Source organism: Melanostigma gelatinosum (assembly GCF_949748355.1).
Source record: "Melanostigma gelatinosum genome assembly, chromosome: 17".
NCBI classification, from domain to species: Eukaryota; Metazoa; Chordata; class Actinopteri; order Perciformes; family Zoarcidae; genus Melanostigma; species Melanostigma gelatinosum.
The window spans coordinates 7456184-7481890 of NC_136650.1; the positions used below are offsets into that span (position 1 = coordinate 7456184).

Consider the following 25707-nt stretch of genomic DNA (forward strand, 5'->3'; position numbering starts at 1 on the left):
AGCGGGGGTTTTAAATGACTTTTTTGTTTTTTTTAACAACTTAACATGTTGTATTAGTGATGAACTGGCCCATATTATGCGATATTATCCAACCCATAGCATCTACTTTTATCAAAAAGGTCAAAAAATAAATCAATAACATTAAAAATGTTAATAGAAATACGTGACAGTCATGTGAAGTGACGTAGAAAAACCAACACAAAAATGCAAAGTGGAGACTTCTCCACCCAAGTTTAACTTTAAATGTTCAATTTTTTTGAAACATTTTTGAAACGGATGAAGATCATGCGATATGACGGAAAGCTCCAGAACAGCTACTGAATTGAAGTTAGAGTGGTTTATCAACTTCTGTTTCCAATGTCAAGAACGAACCTTGAACTTTCACACCAACGTGGAAAAGAAATCCTTAAAAAGGGCGAAAGCTCCAGAAGAGATACTAAATGGATCTCGAGGTTTGAAACTCAAAATACATATTTGTTTTAGACAATACTCTTAGTTTGGCCATGTATCAGTGTATCTCCAAATGACATTAATGATGACATAATGTGAATAAAACTTAGAACTAAATCTACACTGAAGAGATGCCTTCTTTGTATTTGTGCTGTGTGTATTTGCTTTGTGATATTACAGATATTATTTTCTGAATTACTGTACCGACATGTTTACAATCATTGCTTTCTAAGCGTTCAGCATTCTACTGATACAGAATGTGTTTTGACCATCTCCACGTTGTTACCCTCCGTAACGGTGAAAAATAAAATAAAAACACATCTCTGAACGGATTTATTATCAAGATATTTCTTTATTGGGATATTAATAAATGTGTCTTTGTCAGGGCTTTTAAGCACAAAATACATTTCAGCTGTGCCATTAGTTTAAATCTACTGGGTTAGTTTACACACCGCTGTTTGTTTTCAGTGCGAGTGAGAGAATACATGCAAAAATACAAAAAGGTCAAAATATGTGTAGGAAACAAAGTCAAAAAAACAAATATGAGTTTCAAATACAGGAACATTTCTTTTTAAAAAGTGAAGTGAAAAAAAAAAAATCTGAAGACATTTGAATGAATATATCAAGTTAAATTGTCCGTGAAATTCTGTCCGACAGTAAGAAGTGGAAAAACTCTTCCACACTAAATACATCAGCACTGAAATTATTCACACAGTCCCTTTAAATGTTGCTGCATGTTTAGAAAATAGATGAAATCTATTCAGTCAATATAAAATATACATAATCATCTCTTTGATCAACACTTGCATTACACCTCTCAGGAGGGATTGAACTAAAATCATGTCGAAAAATAACTAGCTGTGCTCCCACTGGACGTACAATGATTGTCTTTTCAACAGGCTTAAATTGCACTTAGGTAAAATAGATGTGAAAGATGACGCTATCTCGAGCTCACATCAAGTCTTAACTGCAAACAGCCTCCATAAATGAGCATTTGCATAGATGTGATGAATAAAACCATGCACATGTAGTCGGACAAGGCGTGTTCTTATTGTTTCCAGTTCTTCCCAGCGGTTAATATATATATATATATATATATATATATATATATACACTACTATATATAATTACTTCAGACTATCAAGCTCAACAAGAGTGGATTAACCCTGCTGGCGACACTGTTAGGTGACAGCCGGCAATCACTCAATGTAGAAGGTTACTGCTTTAAGGATGAGTTGAGTGATGTTACAAATGTTTCCAATTATCAACAATTCCCATTAAGAAAAAAAGAAAAACCATCCACAGAGCCAGAAAGGCCTCATTGAGCCACATGAGCGTGAATATCCTCGCATAATTAAAATAGAGCCTGATTTTAATGTTAGAAACAACAGACTCATACAACGTTTCTATGTATGCACGTTATGAACGGTGATCTATTGAAGATCGGTTTTCACAAAAAAGGGGGTGTGTCCCAACTGCGGTGCAATAAAAATATATATTTCTGAACAAAATGGAAGGGAGCGTGATTCCACTGTGTTTTAGTGCCGTTTTGAAAGTTTGAAGTATTTGGACGATTATCAGGACAATATGTGCGATTTCGTATTTTGCACATGCATATCTTTGCATGTTTACACTGAACTTCCTGCTGGGTTTCTTTGCCTCTTCAGAAACACGAGACAGAAGAGGTCTTGGGCAATGAGCTACCAGAGCTACTGCAAGTGCTTTTAACTTTAATACACTCACTCTGAGCTCCCGCATTTATACGACACTAAAAAGGATCCTTCATAGGTGACCGGCAGAACTAAATAAAGCCCAGACAGCGGATCACAAACAAGCTCGGTAATCTTGAATAACCCTCGGCGCCCGCTGTGGCAGCGCAGAAAGGGGAAGTCAGAGTCTATTGAAATGGTTTCCTGTCTCTGTAACCGTTTTCAGCTCTGCCTCCCTAAAGCGAGGCCTGGTCCGCAGGCCGCAGAGGAAACTATGTTCCTCATAGTGCACCTCACTTCCTTTCTGAGGTGCACCATGAGGAAGAAGAAATCTATTTAATAAAAAAAATTATGAATAAAACAACAACTGTATTATGAAATAATAAAAAGGAAATGTGAAGCTTTGCAATTACAGACAAATCACATCACTTTGGCAGTTGAGCTGACGGTGGTACGCATGTGTCTGCTTCCTTCACACAAGACCCCAGTTGAATCAGACTGTGTGAGGCTTGCGCGGTACTCGTGAACGTTTGATCTGGTAGGCAGCTTTGTGTCTGTTAAATCCCCCCAAAAATACAATGCAGACAACATCAAGAAGGGAACAAGAAACAACGTTACAGAGTCTATCTACTGATGGTGAAACTGTACACAAGCAAGGCCGTAGTTTTAAGAGTGTGTGTGTGTGTGTGTGTGTGTGTGTGTGTGTGTGTGTGTGTGTGAGCCTGCAAGCAGCGTGATCAACCAGTCATTTCCTATAGAGGTGAATGTCCAGGAAAACATTCGACGACAGCTGACTCTTTTTGTGTGTGCGCATGCGTTTGTTTCCCTCCTGGTGTAAACTGATCCCTTTGAAACAAAGAGCAGGACAACTACATGAACAACAGATGCAACGAAAGCCTCTTGAGAAACAGGTTGACCGAGTTGCTTGCAGAGTGAATGATTGGTGTGTGCAGGTGAGCAAATGTGTGGTTTTTCTGTGCAGGTGTATTAATGACTTGTGCATCCTGTTTTGCTCCTACTTGAGAGCTTTAGCGACACAGGAGTAGGCGATGTGGACCTCGTCGTCGATAGGGCAGGTGGAGGAAAATTCCTGCCTGGCGTACGCTGCGTTCAGGTACCTCCAGAGGTGTGTGAGAGACTGAGGGATGCTGAAGTTGCGGTATTTTAAACACACCACCTGGAGAGGGGAAAAGAGAAAGAAACATGCTGGACTTAAGCCTTCAGCTTCAGACTGAACACATGCAGTCAACATTATTATCTATTCATCCCAGCCCCCTCCCCCCTGCTGCACAGCTTAAAGCACTGAAGATTACCTTCACAATGTGGAGCTTAGGCAGCAAGTTGCAGTCGGCCAGATTAAGCTCTTGGCCGTCCAGGAAGGGGCGGGACGAGGAAGTGAGCTCATCAGCGCTATTCTCGTCGATCTCGTCGGGAAGCGGGGAGCCAAGGTAGTCATCCAGCTTCTTCAGAGCCTTCAGCAGGCCTTTCTCTAGATCTGAGCAAAGTACACCCACAACATATATGAATCAAAGCTAAAGCGCCAGTTTGTTCCTCCAAAACAGACGGTAGCAAATCTAAGCTGTTTCAGACGAAGGCTATTCTTTTTTATTGATTAAAATGGCTGAAAAGAAAGCGTGTGGTTCATTTGAAGATATAAGTGAGTAGATTCTTTCTCCCAACAACAGTGACATCTCCAGTGAGATCACCCAACACAGAGGGCAGCAGGTGAGGCAGTAAAGCTCAGACCATAATGGTATTAACTCGGACGCTCCCTGCTGGTGTTCTGTCCATCCGAGACAGACAGAAGGAGCTCAGCAGTATCTGCTACCCAAAATACCACCAAAAATAGAAACAGGGGTGTCTATTCGAAATGTAAAAGTCTGGATGAAGGGAATAATTTGATTCCGTATAAAAGACTCACATTTAATTCAATGGAATGTTAGATCTACTTACTTTCGTTGGACTGAGGGTTTGAGTTCTTCACATAAGCAGAGAATTTGGAGAAAACATCCATGCCGGCTGTGTTGGACTCCGGGTTACGAGCAGCCAGACGGGGATACCTGAACAAGCAGAGACATCAATGATGATTCACATTTGATCACATCACACTGCAGACAACAATTCACACCAATGAAATGTGAAAGGCTTAGACAGAGAGCATTTATGGCACAAAAACTGCAAAAAGTCAAAGTAGGAGGCAAAACAACTACCGTTGTAACTAACGATTGTTTTCAATTAATCCATTCATTGTGTCGTTGAACAAATGACAGAGAAGAGTGAAAATTCCTTTTAGTATCTCCCAAAGCCTGAGATGATTTCTTAAATTGTTATTTTTGTCCAAAGATATTGAATTTACAAGCACATAAAACAAGGAAAATCAGCAAATCCTCACAATTGAGAAGCTGAAGAGGGGAAATGAAAATGACAACAACAATAATTATTGATTCCTCCGTCACTCGATGAGTTGTTTCAGCTCTAAAAAGACCAAAAATAAAACAGATGCATGGAGTGATTACTTTGGAGGGCAAAGATTATCCTCCAGGAACTCCTCGATCTTGTTGGTGTCTGTCTTCACTTCACTGCCATACAGCAGGAAAGGAGGCTGGGCTCCCGGAGCCAGGTCCTTCAAGATGTCCGGCTTCCTGAAAAGGTGGACGGAAATATGGAAACGTCAGAAACGGCGAGACGGACATCCATCAGTGAAGCGATAGAGAGTTAAACAGCAGGAGAGGGATGGAAGAAAAAAGGACACACACACACACTTTTCACCTCTTCATATCCACTGTGGTAACATCGAAGGTGACTCCTTTCAGCCACAGCACCATGAAGAGGCGCTGGGAGAAGGGACAGTTGCCGATGCTCTGACCATCACTCCCTGCCTGGGCCACAAAAACATTTTATATGATCTCATGTTTTTCACATATAGTTGCAGTATCGCAAAGTAGAGGCAAATATGGGGAACATGGTCGTTACTTTGTAGGTTTTTTGTAGTGTAATTTCCTCTTTTTTGTGTGAAAAACTAAATAAAAACATAAAAGAAATAAAATAAGCAACAGATAAAGAAAATAAAAAAATTAAACGAGCGGAAAAGGATGAGTCAAGCTAAATGTTCTTGGCTCTGCAGCATAAAGTCTGCAGCATGTCTCTATTTGTTTCATTTAAAACAGAGCAACAAAAGCAATATGAGTTGACAAAATAAATTGATAATCGATCGCAAGAAAATTCATGCTGCAACTATTTTTATTAAAAAGTAATTACGAGTAAAAATGACAAAAGCGCTCTGGTTCCAGCTTCTTAAATGTGATGCTTTGCCGCTTTTCTTTATCTCAAATGATAGTACTGATTAACCTTACAAATAGTCTCCATTTATTGATCTGTAACTGTCAGAAAATAAAAATGGAAAAGAAGTTTTAAAATGCTCGTTTTGTACGCTCAACCACCCAAAACACAAATATGAGTTTATAATCACATCGGTTTAAAGGAAAGCACAAAATCACCATGACTGAGATGCATAATTAAATCTTGCATCCAAGCAGAGCTTACAGGCTGCTCAGGAAATGATCATACAGCATGAAAATGTTCCTTGTGTGGTTGCAGGAAGCCATTTTTCATGTTCAGTCATTCTACATCCCATTCAGGGTTTTGCACTGTGGCCTGAACAGCATTCAGTATAAACCCACCGTTAAAATAAAACAGGAAACCACGTACTTTCCTGTTAACAAGGCCAATGTGAAACTGTATTTTTGTATTTTCAAGTGTCATTGAAGAGGCCGACTAGAAACCAGAATTTAGAGAAGTTACAACGGTATCTTTGAAGGTGGAAAAAGTAGAGGGTGGTGCACATGTTCACACAGAGGAATCATTATTTAAACGTGTGTGAGAACATGATGAGGGGAAGCCATATTTGTTGTCTTTTGGGCTCAAAGAAAATGGGACCAGCCTGCCTGATACACTAACATCACTAAATATAGATTCAAGTCGCCTGCCGATCATGTTAACATGCATTTAATTAGATTATTCTTCCTGCCGTTTAGGCTATAAGCCTGCTGAGTCAGCAGAGGTGGTGTAACTGATATCGCTGTAATGTGATTTAACAGGTAGCTACAAGGTGACTTTATGTCCCCGTGTGGACAGTGCAGATACGTTATCAGCTTTAAATAACAATACGGTGAGAATGCTGATGAAATGATAAGATAGTGAAACCTCAAACACACCGTATCTGCAGCTTTAAGCCAGTTATACAAATGAATGGCACATAATGTCGCCGTGTCGACACTTTTCTGGGGGTTTGGGGGCATATCATTCAATCACTTACCTTGACAAAAAGTTCAACTTTGGGCTGATTCGCGTCGCTCATCCTCACCGGTTGATGCACGAGACCGGAAACCTTTTCTTTAAAAAACGAGAAAACACAAAACATTCAAATTAAAGCACAAAGTTACATTTCCAAAACGAAACAATAACGAGTTAGGAAGCCAAGCCCATCTTCCGCCACAAACCCCAGTCAGTAAATGACAAATTAAACATTGTAGCAGCGACACAAACAGCGTGGACGTAACACAAAGCAACCCGCGGCCTCTTTAAAGCACAACATATCACATTTTTAGCTTATTTTAGGTCTGTAGAGGCTACCTACAAAGTGGCTAAAGTTGTCGCTGTCGCTTGTAGCCGCCTGCTGGTCGTTTCTCCTCCCAGTTCTGCTGCCTCCAGTCTGCTGCAGCGACACACTCATCATCATCACAGCGCCTCCATTTCCTGCTGGCGCATGACGGGTTGAGCGTTCAGTAAATACAGAGGCGTTCAAAGAGCGACAGTGACAAGCAGCGCGGAGGGACTTTGAAGTCGGAGAAGAAGAAGACGACGAAGAAGAAGAAGATTAAGAGGAGATCGTTTTTACATTTAACTGGTTTTGTTTTCAACATTGAAACTTTCTGGAGGTCTCTCTAAAATGTAAAATATGTCATCTTAGTTGAATAGTCCTGGAAGCCATTATGTAAACACAATATAAACTGCATGGATAGTTTGTTAAAACATTCTGGACTGTGCAGTATTTGTTGCAGTATAGTAACGAGCCAGCAGAGGGAGCTATTGAGCTTTACTTTGCTTGCTGCTCTCAGTTTGTTACAAAAATCTGGAAATCGATATCATAAGGGTTGTCAGTCGAATGGGCATTGAACTCTGATTGTCAAAGCCGTGTTTACAATCTGTTCCCTGTCATGGATTCCCAAACTGGGATCCAGGCAGCTCCAGGAGTCCTTGAGGAGCTTCCAGGGACCGTTTGAAGATATAGTTTGATCTATTTAACCCAGTTTTAAAATTTTCAATGTGAAGAAAAACATCTAAATTGCATGATTATTTGACCAAACACAAACAAATAAGAGCTCATTGACCAAAATCTTAACATATGTTCTACTTACTGGCTTTTTTATTCCGTTATGTTTTCAGTTCAGTCTTTAGTTTTGTTTACTTTGATCTCAAGATTTCATTTTTACATTTCATTTCATTTATTTTTTGGTCAAACTGTTTCCATCAAGAATGAACTTCCCCTGTGGCTGAAAAACTAGACAAGAAATGTAAAATGTACTCAATCAAATACATGAAAAATAGTGATCTACTCATTGCTCGTCTTTTGTTTATTTGACTAGGATTTCACATTTAAGTGGCGTATGCTTTCAATGTTCTTAAAAAGTCGGTGGGTTTTGTAAATAATTGAGTGTAACTATTTTCAGTAACAAAAATCTGAGGAAGCCAATTTGAGGGACTTTAATGTTTTAAGATGATTGAGATCTAAATTGTGCAGCAGCAACTGACTCTCCAAAATCAGGCGGAGGTTCTTATTCTAACAGTCAGGTCATCTGTGGTGAAAACAATAGCGCATTGTAGACTGCAACTGGCAAGTGTTGACAACATGTCACAGCACAGACCAACCTTTCAAAACAAGCTAAGTGCAGACAAACCTGTTGCGTGTCTCTGTGGATAATAACAGCTTCTCATGCCAGTCACATTCTTAAATGAATAGTTAGAGACTTATGAATAAAGTCCTGCTGTTCTATCTCCCAACATAAAGCTAAAAGGCTTTCCCAAACTCTCTCCACGCTGCCTGGAATTCAATTTCCAGGCAGCGTGGCTGCAACATTACTTTTTTTGTAAACCCTTCATGCATAATAACATCTATTTGTTGATATGACTTTCTGCAATCTAAAAGCATGAAGGACCATTAAAACATCTAGAGTAGTCCTCTATCTGTATTTAAAGGATGATGACACGAGGCAGAAAAAGAGCTCACAATGATTCATTTAATTGATGCTTCATGGATTTTAAAACAATCTCTTCATTACATGACAAAGGACAGGATGGCAGCACAGAGGGCCACAGTCAGAGAGAGCTGGACAGAGGGGACTCCATTACACAGGTTTGTTGTACAACACTGGAAACTGCTGGTGTAACCAGCACCCAGGATGTTGCCGGTCAGCGTTGTCCCACACAGGTCTGAGTCCAGGCAGCCGCGGCTGTGCAGGGTCAACGTCCCAGTCGCGTTGAACTCTGGGAGGATTGGAAACAAAAGAGGATGTCAGCAGATGTAAACATGAACGGAGCTCATTTGAAAGCCAGCATTTTTCTGCCATATATTACATTTTTATGGTTACATCCACCAGTTTTTGTCAGATCTGTGACCGAGCAAATATTTACAGACATCTTTTATGGTCATTAAATGTACAATTTTGATAACAATTGTTTTGTAAACTTTGATTTGTTTATTCAGTTTGCACGATCAGTTCACATTGTACTAACCTCGCTGTAATGCGTTTTAATGTTTACTGGATTAACTTGATATTTATCGATCTTTCACGTGTAATATGTTGTTTCTACACTGTTTCTAACTGGCACCAGGGTCAAGGTAACTAGTGCAACTGCTAGTTTATGCTTTTGTGAATCCAGTTGTATTGTTACTGTAGCCTATAGTTATTCTTTTACAATTGAATTGTTGGAAGTCTATTTGTTTGTTCATTTGGTTGTCCAATACTGTTTCCATAGTTGAATACCTCAAAGGCCAACTCCTATCTTCAACCTTTACATGAAGCATGTTTAGCTTTGCAACAAGTAACGGCAGAATAAACATCATTGGTAGAATAAAACCTCTCTACGGAGGGGTTTGACCTTCCAATATTTGTTCTGGTGTTTTGGAAATGTTTTTCCAATCTCACCTTAAGGTTGACATCATAGATATTCTGGATCTTTTGATTGTATCACACCATCTTCATCAGCAGACCGAGTTTGCCTACTTGCCAGGAAACTGTAGCTGTTGCTAAATGTTGTTTTTCTGCTTCATGTTATTTCATTCAAAGGTTGGTGGACAGTTTTATGGCAACCGGGCGAATGAAGACCATGATGAAGTTGAAAGCATTTGAACCTGTTATTCATGTGTAAGGCATGATTTTGATGCTAATTTATTTAGTTTGGTAATTTCATTATGTCTGATTTTATTAACCATTTCCATATGTTGTATAGGCCTAGTTAAAGGTCAACCCTTGTAGTGTATTCACAGTATGGCCACAGTGTTGTGGCGGTTCCCTTACGTGCTTCTCCGCGGAAGCAGCTCTCAGTTGCATTGTTACATTGGATGTCACTTCCGAACAGACACGTCCCAAATACACCAACAACGCACTGACGACAGTTCAGGCATTGTGCTGTTGAAGGGAAGGAAAGGTGAAAACATGTGATCATCAGATTCAAGAAACTCACTCAGCAACTTTTCAGAGTTTCAGCAGTATCAGGGAATCTGTGCTAGTTTCGGGTTTCTCCACCAGCTCACGTGTTGCCAGATGCAACACGTGAGTGACGAGACTTTTATGAAGTGTAAAATGGTTTCTTGAAGTTTTACAGGTGGGGGTTCAGTGACTTCCAGGAGTCTGATGTATTTTGGGCAATTTAATAAATGTATGTTCTACTTTTATTTATCTTTCTTTGGTATCATCCTTCCTGAACAGATGTCAAAATTCAGGAAGCTCTGCAAACATTTTATTTTGCCTTCAAACATATGATACTGATTCTCACACAACATAAACGTGGAATATCATCATAAAGCAGTGGCAATTAGTGCTGGTAAAGACATTTGTAGCAGACTCAATCAAGCTGCAGTGAATTCCCCTGAGACTTAATCACAAACGCCAATTAATAGAAGTCATCTTTGTCTTTGTTTTTCCAAAAGATTTGGTTTCTTCCGAGGAACGAACCACAGTACAATCCATTTCTTTTGAGAACAGTTGTCAACCAATTACATGAAGATCCTACTTGGTGCAGTGGGTCAGATGAATGAAAGCATGTTTAAATATGAAAAAAATAACATAAAACATTTTATTCTACAACAATAATAATCACAGCGAATAAAGGTATCGTTATAGTTTTTAATAAATCCTCGATTTTATTCTTAACATACCTGCTGCGATGAAGGCACTCAGGACGATCACTGCTTTCCAAACGTTATTCATCTTTGGCTTGCGAGGTCAACGGATTCCTTTTAAAAAAGATATACTTCAGGTCTACCTGCTTCAAACTACTTTTGGGAGAGTAATGACGTTTTCAGGTCGGACTCACTGAAGGAACAACATGCAAAAATGCGGTTCGTCAAGTTTGTGTTCCAGTTATGTGAAGAGGAAGTCTTGGCTAATTACTTGGAAACTCGATCAGCTCAAACATTCACAGCCCAGAGGATCTCACGGTCATTACGTTTGCGCACAAATACATTTGTTTTTATTTCATTCGTTTCATTATTAACATGCAGCTCAATTATTATTTTGTGTGTACAGAAGCATTTGATTTTTTGAAATTGTCACGCAATTGGCATGCACACAACACTGTGCTTTTGTACTGTGTTCTGTCCGAACCCTACATTTACAGGCATAGAAGCTACAACAATGGGCGTTTACAATGAAGCTACACTCCTTAAGACAACACCCAAGTTATGAATAGGATTTTTTTAGTTGTTTCTTTTAAAGGCTCCAGGGGACACAGACGGCCAGTAGGGCGGCGCTCAAAGCAGCAGTCAGAGGAAGCTGGATGGATGTGGCTCCGTTACAGCGGTCGGTGCTGCAGCAGGTCCTGGAGACGGTGTATCCGGCAGTCAGGAGGGCTCCGGATTCACTTTGGTTGCAGAAAGACGAGGCAATGCAGCCTCGAGTGTGCAGCGTCAGAAAGCGACTGATGTTGAAGACTAAAGGAGGAGATCAGATCAAGTTGTTAAAACTTTTTACAAAGAAAAGTCTGTGAATACAATGTGTCATTCACTGGTGGAAGAAGTACTCAGATCCTGTGAAGCCCAAATACCTAAAAGTCCGGATTTAAAAGTTTACTTTAAGAGGTAGTTTAAAGAATTAACCTTTGGATAAAACAAACAAATGGTGGTGAGTATCGACAACGGACAGTTCATTTAAGAGGAATAATGCAGGAGTATGTAACACTACGGCCATGTCTAACCCCGGTTGGCCTTAAATTGTGTGTGTTTCATTAGAGGGTTTGTTTGATTTTGTGTTGCAGGTATTGTGCTGAGTTGTGTAGTAGCAACTACAACAATGGGTGACATTATCAAGGGAGCAGCAGACTGACTCACAGACAATACACATAAACACAGGCTTTCCAGAACCTGGTAATTAAAGAAGTACACAATGTTCGGCTCTTCACCTCGTCATTGTCCTACTAAGCAACCTGATCTCACAGAAAGACGTGAAATGACCACGAATGTAGCCTGCCACATTCATGGGGTCACATGACACTTGATTTAGAAATGTTTTATGTGGCTTTCAGACCCTTCCACCTTCACATGATGTTTTATTGACAAAAGGCTACACACAACATGTAGTAAATGGTCGAAAACATGCAAAAACATTGAGGTCATGTGTTCCGGCCACACCTTAATCTGTACTGCCAGGACAGGTTGTTCATCTTCAGCAGTGTCTAATAGTTTGAGTTTAGAAAAGTGTCACACGCTCATGCAGGGAAACACCCATCTTTTCTCAGGGACTGAAAAGAACAGCAGGTGATCACTTGAGTGTTGCTCACCCAGTTCTCCCGTGTAGCAGTTGGGCTCAGAGTCAATGCAGTTCCTAGTGGAGCTGTACAGACATTTACCTGCCATGCCCACCCTGCAGGTGTTACAGGTCAGGGACTCACCTGCGGTCCGGAGAGAAAGAGACAAGGTGACGGAGAAGGCATTAGTTTCTCTTTTCTTTTTTACAAATGAGGAAAATAACTCAGAAAACCACAGCGATCAAACTATATTACACACATTACCACAGTCCTAAATACAGTGTTGAGATCATCTTCTTCATCACGTCTCACTATAGTCGTCATCCTTGTCAGAGTGTTAACAATAATATAAATATAGTTTCAATTATTTCTTCAAAATGTTTATGACAACCAGGTCTCAGATAAGCAGAAAGATAAGCTTGACATGGTTATGTTCTATTTGTCACAGGGAATTGAATCATTGATAGACTTGCTCTTACAATTTTAATGAAGTTTGTCTGCTTGCAAATATTGTATTCATACAACTCCAGTCCAACACTCCAATTGCTAACAACAACTACAGTGTCTTTTGTCGACTGATTTCGATTTTTCAAAATAAAAATTGTTTACAACATTTAACGCTTACAAAAACATCGATGTAATCCCACCAATAAGATCCTGGACAATTTTTGTAGAGGCGCTAGCAGTCGTCAAATGTTCTCACGCTTGATATCGTTTGTGAGTAAAACATATTTCCATTTCAGAACGACAAAGCAACAGCGATGGAGGCTGAGGTCATTATCATAGGCAGCGCTTTCAGTCGATGTAAGTGGAACGAGATTACCCAGAAATGTTTTTGTGACTCCCATATTTGTCTTTATATCTTATGCTTTTGTTTATTGCTGTATGATGACAACAGCAGTTTCCTGTTCTTTTTTAACTGGAAATTCTTTTGTTTTTTTATTTCTTCAGTCTGCCTGCAAACTTTAAAATGTTAACATATTAACATACTTATAGTTAATAAACATTTCAGAATCACTCCTAAATATATGAGAGCGTTGTGAGGGACTGATTCTCGTCCTTGGGTGTAAAACTCATAAACGTATGTCAGAAACTAATTGGATCTAAATAGAAAGACGTTCTGGGATGAGATCCTCAATAAGTCATTGTATCAGCATTTAGATCATGTCAGTGACAGTGCAACAAAAATACTCATCACAGAAATACTTCGAAATTGTCACCTCTGACAATTCATCTATTCATTTGTATTTGTGATCATGTTCAAGTCGGAGATTTTACAGATAATGTTCCTCTTCGTCAGCGCAACAACTGGTCTTGTGTTTGGTTCTCTTACCTGTAACAAACATGGCCATCAACGCAGCACAGACCCAGATGAACTTCATCATCCAACTCTTTACACAGATTTGTGTTTTATCGGCACAAAGAAGATGATCTCAATGCAACAGAGAAGTCCAAAGACACGTTCAATGATCCAACTGCACAGACGAGTGTCTCAAATGGGTTTCAAATTAGCTTTATCAGCTCAGCTCAGGGCATTTGCTTTTATGTCAAGTCAGAGCCTTGGATCAGTCACTCCATACAAAAAATAGAATAATATGGGCATTGATTTTTATTCATCAACTGCTATTCTCTAAAATGTTGAGGTTTGTTTGACAAGAGTGAGGTATATTTAAAGGCCTGACAAAGAGATGATGATTGATAGCCTCTTTGATGGGTTTATATGTGTGTTTGTGTACATAATGTGTGTGTTTGAACCTTTGTGAACTGAACAAATATTAGGATTCGTTGTTAAAGCAATAAGGAGACAGTCCTTTCAACTCCATGGCATTGTAACCAAGTGGAACTGACGTTCGGTTCTGCTGGACCGGTTTCTTTCATTTTCATTCAATTGTTAGTTTTGCCAACCCTGGGTAGTGTTTGTCTGCGACAGTAAGCGCCCTGGCGTGTAAGTTTGTGCGCTACTCCTGGACTAGGTTAACTACTCCTTATTATTACCAACCCATTACGTGGGGATGCGTGACCTGTAGTGTGTTGTTGGATACCAACAATGTCACGATCGGGCTGTGCCTTCTCTGTTCTGTGTGTGTCTTTGTGTAGCTTCACCCTCCTCACTCTACCTGTCAGTCACTCCCTCAGCATCAGCCTAACTCCCCTCACCTGTTCACTTTATAAACCCCTGTCTCTCAGTCTCTCATTGCCAGATCATTGTTTATTATGTCTACCCGCCCGTTTTTGCTGGTCCTGTTCCCGGTTTCCCCGTCTGCCTGCCCTTCGTTCCTGCTGGGTTTTCCCCTTCGTCTCTTGTCTTGTGCTTGGCCTCCCTCTGTGTTCTGGTAACGTTTCCACTTTTGTGTCCATTAAATACCTGCTTCATGCTACTCTGCCTGGTCTGCGTTTGAGTCCTCCATCATGCCCCGTGACAAACAAAGCTGTTACTGTCTGTGCGAAGCTGGTTTTAAACATGAAATTACCGGTAATATTTTTGCACTAATAAAGATCTATATTTTGAATACAACGCTGCTTCCTGCGAGTACATGTCATAACGGCGTCTGAACCTGATATCTGTGGCTTTGGGGTGCTGCAGTATGGAGCTAAAAGAATATCATATGTTCATAAAGATGTTACTCGTCACTTTAGGAAACGTATGACAGAATAATCCCAATTCAAGTCCACTTGCAATCATAAAGTAGAACATAAATCAAAATATATATGTTCCTCAAAATGCTATTTGCATCCACTAACCATGCTGCTAATCATGGTTTTTGGAAGATTAGTTCAATATTTTTGGGAAATATGCTTATTCGCATTCTTGCCGAGAGTTGGATGAGAGTATTGACACCACCATATCTCTACAGTAAATGTGAAGCATAAAGACTGGAAACGGGTAGAAGCAGATGGCACTGTTGGAAGGCAACAAAGCTCAAACTAAAGCTAAATAATTCACATAACTTATTTCGTTTGTTAAGTTTGTATAAAAAGCAAAGTTAAACAAATGACTGTTTTGTTGTTTATAGTCTTCATGCTAAGCTAACTGGCTGCTGGCCGTAGCTTCACACTGAATACACATGAGTGTCATCGATTAATCATCTTCTCTAACACAGCATGAAAGTGAATATATCTACCAAATGTCAAACTATTTAACTTTGTTCTAGGTAATTATTAGTCTGTTTAACAAAACATGCCGGTGAGATTTACCTCATCAGATAGTGGCCTGCAGTTGTCACAGATTCACATTCATTTTTCTAAATGTTTTGCGTTCTTAGTTAAATCAACAACCAAATCTACATAAAGCAGGTTATAACATGAGTTAAGTGTACGGTAGTTTAGTCACTTTCCTGCTGATAAGATGAGAAGAATGATACCTACCACTTGGCACAGCCAGTTGGCTTAGCTTAGCATAAAGTCTGGAAACAGCTAGCTTGGATCTGTCCAAAGATAACAGAATCTGCCTGTCAGCACCTCTAACTAACACATTACATTGTATGAAAAATGATTGAATGGAGTCTCTATATATCAATCTCACAGCGATGACGAGACTCACTGCTCCGCTCCCATCCAATAAATATAAATATGTACATGATTGCCCATGACTACAACTTCTCATTTAAACATTTCAGTTTGAATAAACAACATGCAAAGTGCTTATTAGGGATCAGACTTTCTTACTGTAACTTCAGACAGAGCAAGCTAACCTGCTGCTAGCGGTAGCTTCATATGTGCCATTACTTCTTCCACATGAAAGTGATATCGATATTCTCATCTTACTGTTGGCAAGAAAACGAAAATGCCAAAATATTAACTCTCTCTTTGTTTGTTTGGCAGCGGCCATATCGCAACCTTGTCTCCGAGAAATTACGTTGGCATGTCCCATCAGATGAATCATTGAGGTTTTGTTCCAAATAAACACAGAAAACAGAAATGGGAATCATTTATTGTTGCAATAATCAGCGTTTGGATTAAGTTGGCTGTAGTTGCCTTCCACAAAGTCACACAACTTTAGTGGTCTCGAAAGGTTGCGGATTTTAACATTAATGCTGTGTTGTAATGTATGAGAATTACATAGACAATCTATTCAGTCAAGATCCACAATGTACAGCCATTGCTTGTAAATGCAGTCAAATCATGCAGCCAGTGTCCCTCCATTATATATCATGGGTACAACACACATTTAAAGCACATTCAAGAAATTAAAGAACTAAAATGTGAGGATTTTTTCAAATGATAATGTGCAGCAACCTGTTCTCTTCCTCCTGAACTCTTCTTTAAAGGCCCCACTGGCTCCAAACTACCACCAGAGCAGCACCCAGAGCTGCAGCGAGGGGCAGTTGGATGGAGGTGGCTCCGTTACACAGGCTGTTGCAGCAGCAGGTCCTGGTGATGGTGTAGTTAACAGTCAGGATGGTTCCATTACTGTCTTCACAGCCGGATTTTTCTACACAGCCTCCTTCATGGATATCCAACAGGTCGGCACTAAACTCTGGAGGAAGCAGAGATGAGATACTCAGACATGATTCTTTTTTTTTTAACGACTGGAGCTGATTAAAAAAACCAAATATCTTTACTTATTTATTTGTTTTTTGTTACATACTTTACAATGTAAGTAAATATATTATTTTCATGCATAAAATGCAGTTATTCACATATGAGACACAATATTTCACGTTCAAAAACCACAATTGGCCACAGAAAAGTATGTTGGATGATTCCTGCAAGAAACGTTTCTATTTTTGGATATTTGGATCAATCAATATATCTCTATTTACGCCTCTACGCCTTTCATTGTGTATGTTATTACCCTATTATGCCTTTCGTCTTGATTTGTACATGTGGCTATATGAATTCATGTATGTTTTTTCACATGCGATATAATATGTAAAGTTGTTTTCACATGTGAAATAGCTCATGGCAAATACTTAAATTATGTGAATTTGTCTGTGTGAAAGGAATTTTCAAATCTGATAAACATTTTTTTTTCGACCAGAATGGGTAGAGCGCTATGGGACAACATTTAGGAGTATTAAATTAACAGAATACATACTGGAACCGTTGGATTAATGATTAAAGGGGGGGAAATTGAAATAACCAAATGTCAGGTAGTCTAAAATAGTCTTTAGGGTTGGGAATTTGGCTTTGTGACCCCAATATATATAAAATCAATTAAAAAAATTATAATAAATAATTCAACTAAATCACATGTTTCGACTAGATTTTTCAAGTCTTGCCAATACTCATATTTTAAAATTTGATAAATTACATTTAGAGTCCAAAAGCATCTGATGGAGTATTCAAAGCATGTTGGGAAATTCAAACCATCACTGAAAACCAAAAATAATTTAAATTCCGTGAGGCTTACCAACCTCTTGCCAAGGCATGCCTGTGGATGTGTTACAGATAACACACCTTTGTTCACTTATAAATCCCAGAAGGCCAGTTCAGAGAACATTTCAAATCATTTTTGTTGTCGGTTTTTATGTAGCTGTGGTGGTGGAGGAACCTCTGATTTTTATCAGAGGAGGACGGGTTATTACTGAGTAGCTCTGCATTTTTGTAATCGTGTAAAAATGATGAATGAGTCGTTCAGCGGTTCATCTTACTGGCAACTGCGATGTAGCATCTGTCCTGAGTTGTGGTGCAATTTACAGGAGCCTCACGGAGGCAGGAGCCGAGGATTCTCACATCACAGGTGTAGCAGGAGAGGGGCTCAACTGCGAACACAAGCAAAGTTAAATCAACAGCCACAAATATCTGAGAGTTACACCTTTATCAGGCAAGCACCATGCTGTGATCACAAAGTACACATGAGTTGGTTTCACAACCTCTCAAGGTGAACACTTGTGTTATCTTCAGTGTAATTCAATCCAGGATACTTGCGTATGACTTTGGAGTAAGTTTTGAGATATGTGAGATTTCTGCCTCCACCCGGAAACATTACAGGTGAATGAAATTGTATTTGTGGTGCTGAAAGCATTTCATTTGGCAGCAGCAGTCACGCCATGAAAACTGCTAACAGTGTGTTTTGTCCTATGGTTTTGTCAAATCCTGCAAAAATGAAAAAGCAGTGTTTGTTTCTACTGGCAGAAATATGGGAGTTATGTCAAAATCCAGGCAAAGAAGACAAAAAACTATTTCCATTTTGCAAGAAGGATGTCATAAAATATGTATTTGTTTTTGTAATTTGAGTGAACTGACCCTTTAAATGCAGAGCATGTTGTGATTTTCGTAGGTCAGGTATTTCTTACAACTTGCTTCAAAGTCGTATGTCCTGCACTGCGTTAAAAGTTAACCTCAAATAACATCACAAGCCCACTGACCGTGAATGACGGTCAATACGATTTTGAGTTTGTGAAATGATTTTAAAGTTCAGAAATGGGTTCAGAAATAATCTTAAAGTCTGCATGAGAAATTGTAGTTTGGGAATGTTTGGGAAAGATTTGCAGTATTAAGAAAGTATAAATACAGTTAGACAGTTGAAGTTACACAATCGTTTTTTGTGAATTTTTCATGCATAGTTTTGTCACAGGTTCACAAGAGGTAAACAACAACCAAGGCTTTCTTAACAGCACCTCAAAATGTTATTCTAGACCCCATACACTGTTTTCCATTGACTAAATACATTAAAGATAAAACTCCTACCTGCTACAAACAGAGACAACAGTGCTGCACAGCTCCACAGAAAAGTGTTCATCGTGATGTTCCTACAGGTAAAAATACCAGCGAGGAGTGTTGGTCGATCTCTAAATCTTAAGATCTTGCCGTTTCAGAAGCTGTGGGATTTAGTTTTGTGTAAACGATGACTCACAGTCAAGATCTCTATACATGGGGGGGGGGGGGGGGGGGGGGGGTTATATCAGTAATATGCATCGACAGTAGTGATAAGAAAGTTTGTAAGAGGTGACACATTCCAGTAACAGAGATTATGTACAGCACAGTCATTAGAAGAGTGGTTCCAACCCTTCTTGCCTGACGTACACCGATGAGCTCAAGTACTCCTCATCGGCACCGCCCGTCATTTGAACGGATTTTCAACTGGACATTTCAGTACCTAAATTGTACGAAAGACACAATATTGTTTTCATACAATTTAATCATCAATGTTTAGGTTTGTATTAATACTAACAGATATTAACATACATATATATTTCAACCATTTACCCATTACTTTGGCGACTTATTTATGCTAACTTTGCATGGGGGAGGGGTACCCATAGTGCTTGCTTAGCATTGTCGTTGCTTCATAGCTGCCATTTGTTTTACTTGAGTTCCTTGTATCCACAGCTGACAGGCTAAGACGGGCACGTGGTGTAAACTTTGGGGCGAGTGCAGCCGACAAATGTAGCCATTAAACACGGTTTTGACTGGTGTTCGGCAAATTGCTTCATTTCTAAATACTGAAAATATCCATAAATAAGCTATCATAGCATTGTGGTAACATGTTTTCTACCCCCGTGCAGTGCATGCATACTGTCTATTCATTTTCGAACTACATTGAACTGTTAGTGGTGGAGGATTGAGTCCTATAACCCGGAAATTAGTCAGCATTTTTGCACTTCCGTTCTCCTCATGTTGAAGTCAATGGGTTTTTTGAATGGGGTTTTGGTTAGATGCCTGAATCAGGTCTGTGGTTAACACAAGTTTAAGATTAAAATCCATCAATTTCTTTTTTTTAATTGACAAATATATGTGTAATTCATGTCAAAATTCTAACAGGATGAAAGAGTTTGTCTCTCACCGTTGACTACCGTACATATTATTTACCAACTACAGTCCCATCGGGGCACCGGAGGGGGCTGGACTTCGCCTCTCTACAGCTAACCAATGAATATATGTTAAAAATAACTGCAAGCTGAGGCAACAGATACTTTTCCAAGATTTTCTTTATTTTCAGATCAACGTGTAAAGTAAGACACAAAGTAGTTCATAAGGATAAATACAAAAGGATTTTTAAAAAACAAAACAAACCAACAGCCTGGAAGATTTATGAGCTCAATGTTCCCTGAAACATTCCATTGTTCAACTTCCATGAGTGTGGACCGTAGCTTTGGACTTGTCATTATTAAAAACCAACCCCTTACATGACAAGACCCGAGTTATGAAAAACAAAGAGTGTCACAGCACAAGGGCATATAGAGGATCATACTTAGAAACACATGCGATCCAGCGAGTTTATTTCTGTGCTTTCTCCTGGATAATTTATGACAGTACAAATGGACCTCAGGAGCAGCTGGCTACAGCTGTTTTTGGTGGTCTAGCATTAGGTATATTACATAATGGTAGACCACATGGAGGCCAAGGCGGCTACACCAATAACGGCAGTGAGGGTCATCTTGGTGGATGGGGCGGCGTTGGCGCATACGTCTGTTGCGCAACAGCTGATTGTGCTTGTGTATGCGAGACCAAGCAGTGTGCCGCTGGTAGCGTTGCACATAGTAGACACACGACACCCCTGGCTTTTGAGGCCCAGAGAGGAGAATCCTGTGAAACCTGAGGAGAAATGGTTGTGTTGGATGAATAAGAGTTACAGAGATGGAGATGGTTCATTTAATCAAATACAGTTTTAATGTACTGGTGCCGAGTATATTTTGTTACTGCATTACTTTTTACTCCACCAAATGGAAATACAGTAAACGTTTGCTGCACCACATTTAACTAAGCTGCTTTAATTACTTATATGTGTGTCTACCTTTTAAATACACTTTCTTGATTTACATTCAACACGACGAGGTCATTTGTTCCATCCTCATTCAAGTGACCCGAAACCAAAACCTCCAAAACTTGAAATACCTGTTTTATTGCCTGACAATGAAACTTAAAGTGCACGTCACTACTTACAGCATGTAGCACTTGTTAAGGAGTACTTTAGTTGTGTAAAACAGCTTCTATACAATATTTTATATACAATACTAAGAAAACATCGGAATCACTTCATTGAATCAGTATGAAGAGAAAACATGAATATCTAGTCAGATGGGATTGCCTACTGGTTTGGCAGCTGGGAACACTGGTGTGTGCGTGTTGATTTATGTGTATCTGGTCAACACAGTATTTGTGAGTGATTTTAATGAAATCATGCCGGTGGTGTTATGTATAGATTGAAGGGACAGGGTGGGAGCTTTTAGGAAATTAGAAGGTGACTCACTCAGTGTCCCATTAAAGCAGTTGTAGGTTGTGTTGGCTTTGACGGGGCAGGTTATGTTGGAGCTGGATAGGCAGAAGGTCCCAATACCGTAGCTGCATTGCCTGCAGACCAGGGACTCCGCTGAAACACGCAAATAAAAGCACAATAGTTTAAAAAAAACACATGATGTTGAGTAAGTGTAATATCCACAGTGGTAATCAAAAATGAGGTCAAACAGGTTCAGTGAAGCTAATAAATGTATAAAATGTGCGTAAACCCATATGTTTAACTATTATGACAGTAGTTGCTTTCAAATAGATGTGTTCAATCTTTATTTTTGTCACTAAACTTTTAATAATTGTTTCTTGGAGGAAACATTAATGTTGAGTTTGTAATTTCGTCATTGTTTTCAGAAGCACAAACTAAATTTGATTCAAAATCTTGGCACATAAATCTGAAACTGTGTGCCTGGCTTGATACCACCAGAGGTGAGCACGTTGGAGAAGCATCATCAGTTCGTTACATCAGTAAGTCATTTGAGGATCCATTTGTAAAAGAAGAACGTGGATGAAATGGAGCCACCGCTTTCACCTGAGCAAATGACTGAACATTAACTGGTTTGGGAAAACTAAATGAATCTCAATTGTGCATAACAAGCTGATTTCACCTGTTGTATGGTCTTTAATTAACTAAAATGCAGTTTAGTGACAAAACAATAGAGGAAATTAGTCAAAAATCCTTAAGTCTAAAAAGCTTATAACAAAATGGAGAGGCGGTGGAAAGAGAGATGTCCTCACTTTTTAATCTGTAGTATCAATGTTATAGACCTATATTAACAAATACTGCCAGAAACTTTTTTTTGCCCATTCTTTGCGAGTTACATCTTTCTTTCCAGTGATACTTTTGTGATAATTGATTAGTTTAAAATATCTTACCCATCATGAAAGACGCAACAATTGCAATAATCGCAATTACGATCCTTGCCATCTTGATGCGTTGGTGTTGGTCCTTGGTTTCTGTTCAAAGTCAAAAAGAAATCCTTCCAGCGAGGTGATCGGATGCTGTTTGTGGGAGTAAAAGGTCTGATGAAAGTGTTTGGTCAGGCCAGATATTTATACAGTCACAGACAGGTGAAGGGAGGGGACAAGAGAGGGGTTTCCATGCCTTTTGTCTTCATCTTTCCCTTTTACTAAGAGTAAAGGAATGTGCCACATGACTGAAGCAGTGATATAACTGAATACCATGAGCTGTACAAACTGCCTGAGCTGGTTGTTCAAGTTAATGAGTCAGTCAGTAACCGTAGATTGCACCACAAGCTTCAAGTTAGACGTCAATGGGATTTTTTTGTTGTTGCGATTTCTTGATTAATGTCTGAAAATAGGGAAAATATATTCACATTGTTTTACTTGAACAGTGCAAAAAACCCTGAAATGTTCAGTTTACTATCACATACACAGCAGAGCATCAAATCCTTCCCTTTGATATGCTGAAACCAGAGAATACAGTGTTTTTAGCTTGAAAAATGACTGAAATTAGTTTCTGATGATCAAGAGATCAGTTGCTTCAGCTCTAGGGCATGTAGTTGTTGCAAGGGGTTAGAGCAGGGGTCTCAAACTCAACTTACCTGGGGGCCGCTGGAGGTAGAGTCTGGGTGAGGCTGGGCCGCATCAAGTATTCCAAAAAAAAGTACAACTGATCCAATCTTCATTAACAACAGTTCAGAACATGAACGGTTCTTCAGAGCGTGAACGGTTCTTCAGAGCGTGAACGTGTTCTTCAGAGCGTGAACGGTTCTTCAGAGCATGAACGGGTTCTTCAGAGCGTGAACGTGTTCTTCAGAACATGAACGGTTCTTCAGAACATGAACGGTTCTTCAGAACATAGGCTTCTCTTGCCTACTCCTTGCTACCAGAGACCTGGCAGCGCTTCCTCTCACACAGCTCAGCCACATTTGGCTTGAGGGAGGAAGCAGTTGAGACCCTCAGTATGGCTTGAAGATGCTCATCAGTAAGTTTGGACCTGTACTTTGACTTATTAAAGTTCATGGTTGAGAAGAGCTTTTCACACAGATATGTGCTCCCAAAAAGGCACATGGTCCGCTTGAACATCCTGGAAAGCTCAGGGAAGGTGGGGGGCAATTCTCTCAAAAATTTTCCAAGCTTGTCTGCTATTCCACTCACCTCCCTGAACTTGGCTTTGAGTTCAGAATTGCACTGCAGGTCAATGAGCTCCATTTGAAGCACAGGAGGGGCATCTTGCACATCAAAGGAGAAGGGGTCAGCAAAGATTTGAAAAGTGTCTCTGTGTGTCTTGAAGTCTGCAAACCTGTGATCAAATTCCTCCTGTAGGTTTACAATGGCATCGGCATACTTCTCACCACTGAATGGTGTGCCCGCACCCATGAGTGCCTTGCATGTTGGGAAATGGCAGAAGTTTGTCTGAGAGAGCTGGGCTTTCCACAACATGAGTTTTGTGGAGAATGCTCTGACGTTGTCATAGGCAGCACTGACAAGCTGCCCTTGGCCTTGTAACTTCTTGTTCAGTACATTCAGCTCCTGTGTGATGTCAACAAGAAAAGCTAAGTCCATGAGCCATTTGGGATCACTTAGCACAGGAACAGCCATCCCATCCTTCTCCATGAAGGCTTTCACTTCTGCTCTCAACTCAAAGAACCTCTTCAAGGCGTTTCCCCTGCTGAGCCAACGTACCTCGGTGAAGTAGAGGACATCCTTATATGCTGACTTTATTTCCTCCAAAAAGGCGCGGAACTGCCGGTACTTTAAGCCCCTGGATCTAATACGGTTGATGCATTTCACAACAACAGACGTCACATTGTCAAACTTCAGGCATTTGCTGCAAAGGGCCTGCTGATGGATAATGCAGTGCAGAGCAATGGCCTCCTCCACACCCTCCTCTTCCAGTTTTCTTTGAACAAGTGCCACCAGTCCATTTTTCCTCCCTGTCATTGATGGTGCGCCGTCGGTTGTTATTCCAGCAATCCTCTTCCATGTTAAACCGGCATCCACAATGGCATCACACAGCTGGCGTAATATCTCGTGAGCGGTGGATTGTCCATGCATTGGAATCACTGTGAGCAACTCCTCCATCACTTCAAAACTGTCATCAACTCCACGGACATACATTGCGAGCTGCGCAGTGTCAGTGATGTCTGTGCTCTCATCAAGAGCAACTGAGAATGCGCAGAATGTTTGGCTTTCTCCCGCAGTTGATCATATCTGTCACCTGACCGGTCACCTGTGTTGCCCCTGTGTTGGCTGAAAGGCTGATGTTGCTAAACTGACTCTTTTTTTCCGGACAGACTATACTTGCAGCCTGTAACATGCACATTTTTATGAACTCGCCTTCTTTGAATGGCTTTCCCGCCTTGGCGATCATCTCACTCACCACGTAGCTCGCTTAGACTGCCGCGTCACTCGCTTTGCTCGCTTTCTTAAAAAAATCGTGTCGGCTCAGTAAACATGTTTTAAGATCGCCGGCCCGGGCCTCGCGCTCATCTCCTGGTATTTTGTAGACTCCTCTGCATGTCTCTTTGAGTAATGACGTTTGAGGTTGTACTCCTTATGTACCGCGACTTTCTCTATGCATAGAAGACACGTCGGAGTGCCCCGGTGCTCAACAAAAAAATATTCCGTCTCCCACTTTCTCTTCACGGCAGGTTTTGAGAAAGACATGACTGGGACTGGGTGAGATATATTATATTTCCCTTCCACTTGGTGTCACTCCTGAATCACGTTTCACCCAAGTGACAGTTTCGCTAATTCATGTTGTAAATATAAAACGCCCACAACGACTCGCGCAACAACTCGGCAAAAAGGTGCGCGTGAGAAAAAAACGCGGGGGCCGCATTGACATTACACTTTTATGTTAGGTAGGGGGCCGCACAATATCGGCTCGTGGGCCGCAATTGGCCCGCGGGCCGCGAGTCTGAGACCCCTGGGTTAGAGTGAAGTAGGAAAACAGGAGTTTACTGTATGGCGTCCGTCTACTGAAGAGAAAATATGAAAACTACTCAGTCAGTTTGCTTTATCAAATTGCAGATGTTTGTTCATACTTAAAGCAGTCTTCTTATGAGAGTCTCCTAACTTTTAAATCATTAAAACCTCCCGATCACAAAGGCCAGACTAAACTTCACTCTGGGAATACTTCATTTGAAATGCCATTTATATAAACATCGTACTTTGGTTATTTACAGACGATTTATGACTGAAAAGCTCTTTATTTCCATGCAGTCTTTGCTTGAACTGCAGATTTCCTCATACATTAAAAATGTCTAGTGTGCCAAAACCTGAAGAACCAGTCGGTCCCGTTTGACGGCAACGAGACGAGAGACATTTAGAGAGAAGAAACCACATCACTCTGTACAAACCACACACACAAGAGAAGTTCTAC

At 40.2% G+C, this 25707-nt stretch overlaps 6 protein-coding genes across 7 annotated transcripts; all 6 read right to left on the reverse strand.

Moving 5' to 3' along the window:
• Positions 1-793: 793 nt before the first annotated feature.
• Positions 794-6891, reverse strand: clic1 (chloride intracellular channel 1). Of its 2 annotated transcripts, none has more exons than XM_079288605.1 (7): positions 6796-6891; positions 6471-6551; positions 4929-5034; positions 4676-4801; positions 4113-4219; positions 3473-3654; positions 794-3336 (listed from the first exon to the last, which is right to left on the reverse strand). In XM_079288605.1, the coding sequence occupies exons 2-7, from the start codon at positions 6514-6516 to the stop codon at positions 3175-3177; spliced, it is 729 nt and encodes a 242-aa protein (XP_079144731.1). In that variant the 5' UTR covers positions 6517-6551; positions 6796-6891; the 3' UTR covers positions 794-3174. The 2 variants fall into 2 exon arrangements, with proteins under 2 accessions (XP_079144731.1, XP_079144730.1); XM_079288604.1 differs by having other exon boundaries at positions 4929-5038; positions 6475-6551; positions 6796-6887.
• Positions 6892-8469: 1578 nt separating this feature from the next.
• On the reverse strand, positions 8470-10735 carry LOC306791768 (uncharacterized protein). The gene is made up of 3 exons (XM_079288641.1): positions 10597-10735; positions 9737-9847; positions 8470-8702 (listed from the first exon to the last, which is right to left on the reverse strand). The coding sequence occupies exons 1-3, from the start codon at positions 10646-10648 to the stop codon at positions 8494-8496; spliced, it is 372 nt and encodes a 123-aa protein (XP_079144767.1). The 5' UTR covers positions 10649-10735; the 3' UTR covers positions 8470-8493.
• A 414-nt stretch (positions 10736-11149) lies between these two features.
• On the reverse strand, positions 11150-14939 carry LOC306791128 (uncharacterized protein; the record flags this gene model as incomplete). The annotated part of the gene is made up of 4 exons (XM_079287755.1): positions 11150-11370; positions 12216-12326; positions 13516-13573; positions 14925-14939. 4 exons carry the CDS (start codon positions 14937-14939, stop codon positions 11150-11152), a joined length of 405 nt encoding a protein of 134 aa, XP_079143881.1.
• Positions 14940-16444: 1505 nt separating this feature from the next.
• LOC306791129 (uncharacterized protein) lies at positions 16445-18867 on the reverse strand (the record flags this gene model as incomplete). The annotated part of the gene is made up of 3 exons (XM_079287756.1): positions 16445-16659; positions 17777-17887; positions 18816-18867. The coding sequence occupies 3 exons, from the start codon at positions 18865-18867 to the stop codon at positions 16445-16447; spliced, it is 378 nt and encodes a 125-aa protein (XP_079143882.1).
• Positions 18868-20038: 1171 nt separating this feature from the next.
• LOC306791867 (uncharacterized protein) lies at positions 20039-22390 on the reverse strand. Its single transcript, XM_079288775.1, has 3 exons — positions 22233-22390; positions 21319-21438; positions 20039-20663 (listed from the first exon to the last, which is right to left on the reverse strand). Exons 1-3 carry the CDS (start codon positions 22282-22284, stop codon positions 20443-20445), a joined length of 393 nt encoding a protein of 130 aa, XP_079144901.1. The 5' UTR covers positions 22285-22390; the 3' UTR covers positions 20039-20442.
• An 802-nt stretch (positions 22391-23192) lies between these two features.
• Positions 23193-24440, reverse strand: LOC306791130 (general transcription factor II-I repeat domain-containing protein 2A-like; the record flags this gene model as incomplete). Its single annotated transcript, XM_079287757.1, has 1 exon — positions 23193-24440. One exon carries the CDS (start codon positions 24438-24440, stop codon positions 23193-23195), a length of 1248 nt encoding a protein of 415 aa, XP_079143883.1.
• Positions 24441-25707: the final 1267 nt, after the last annotated feature.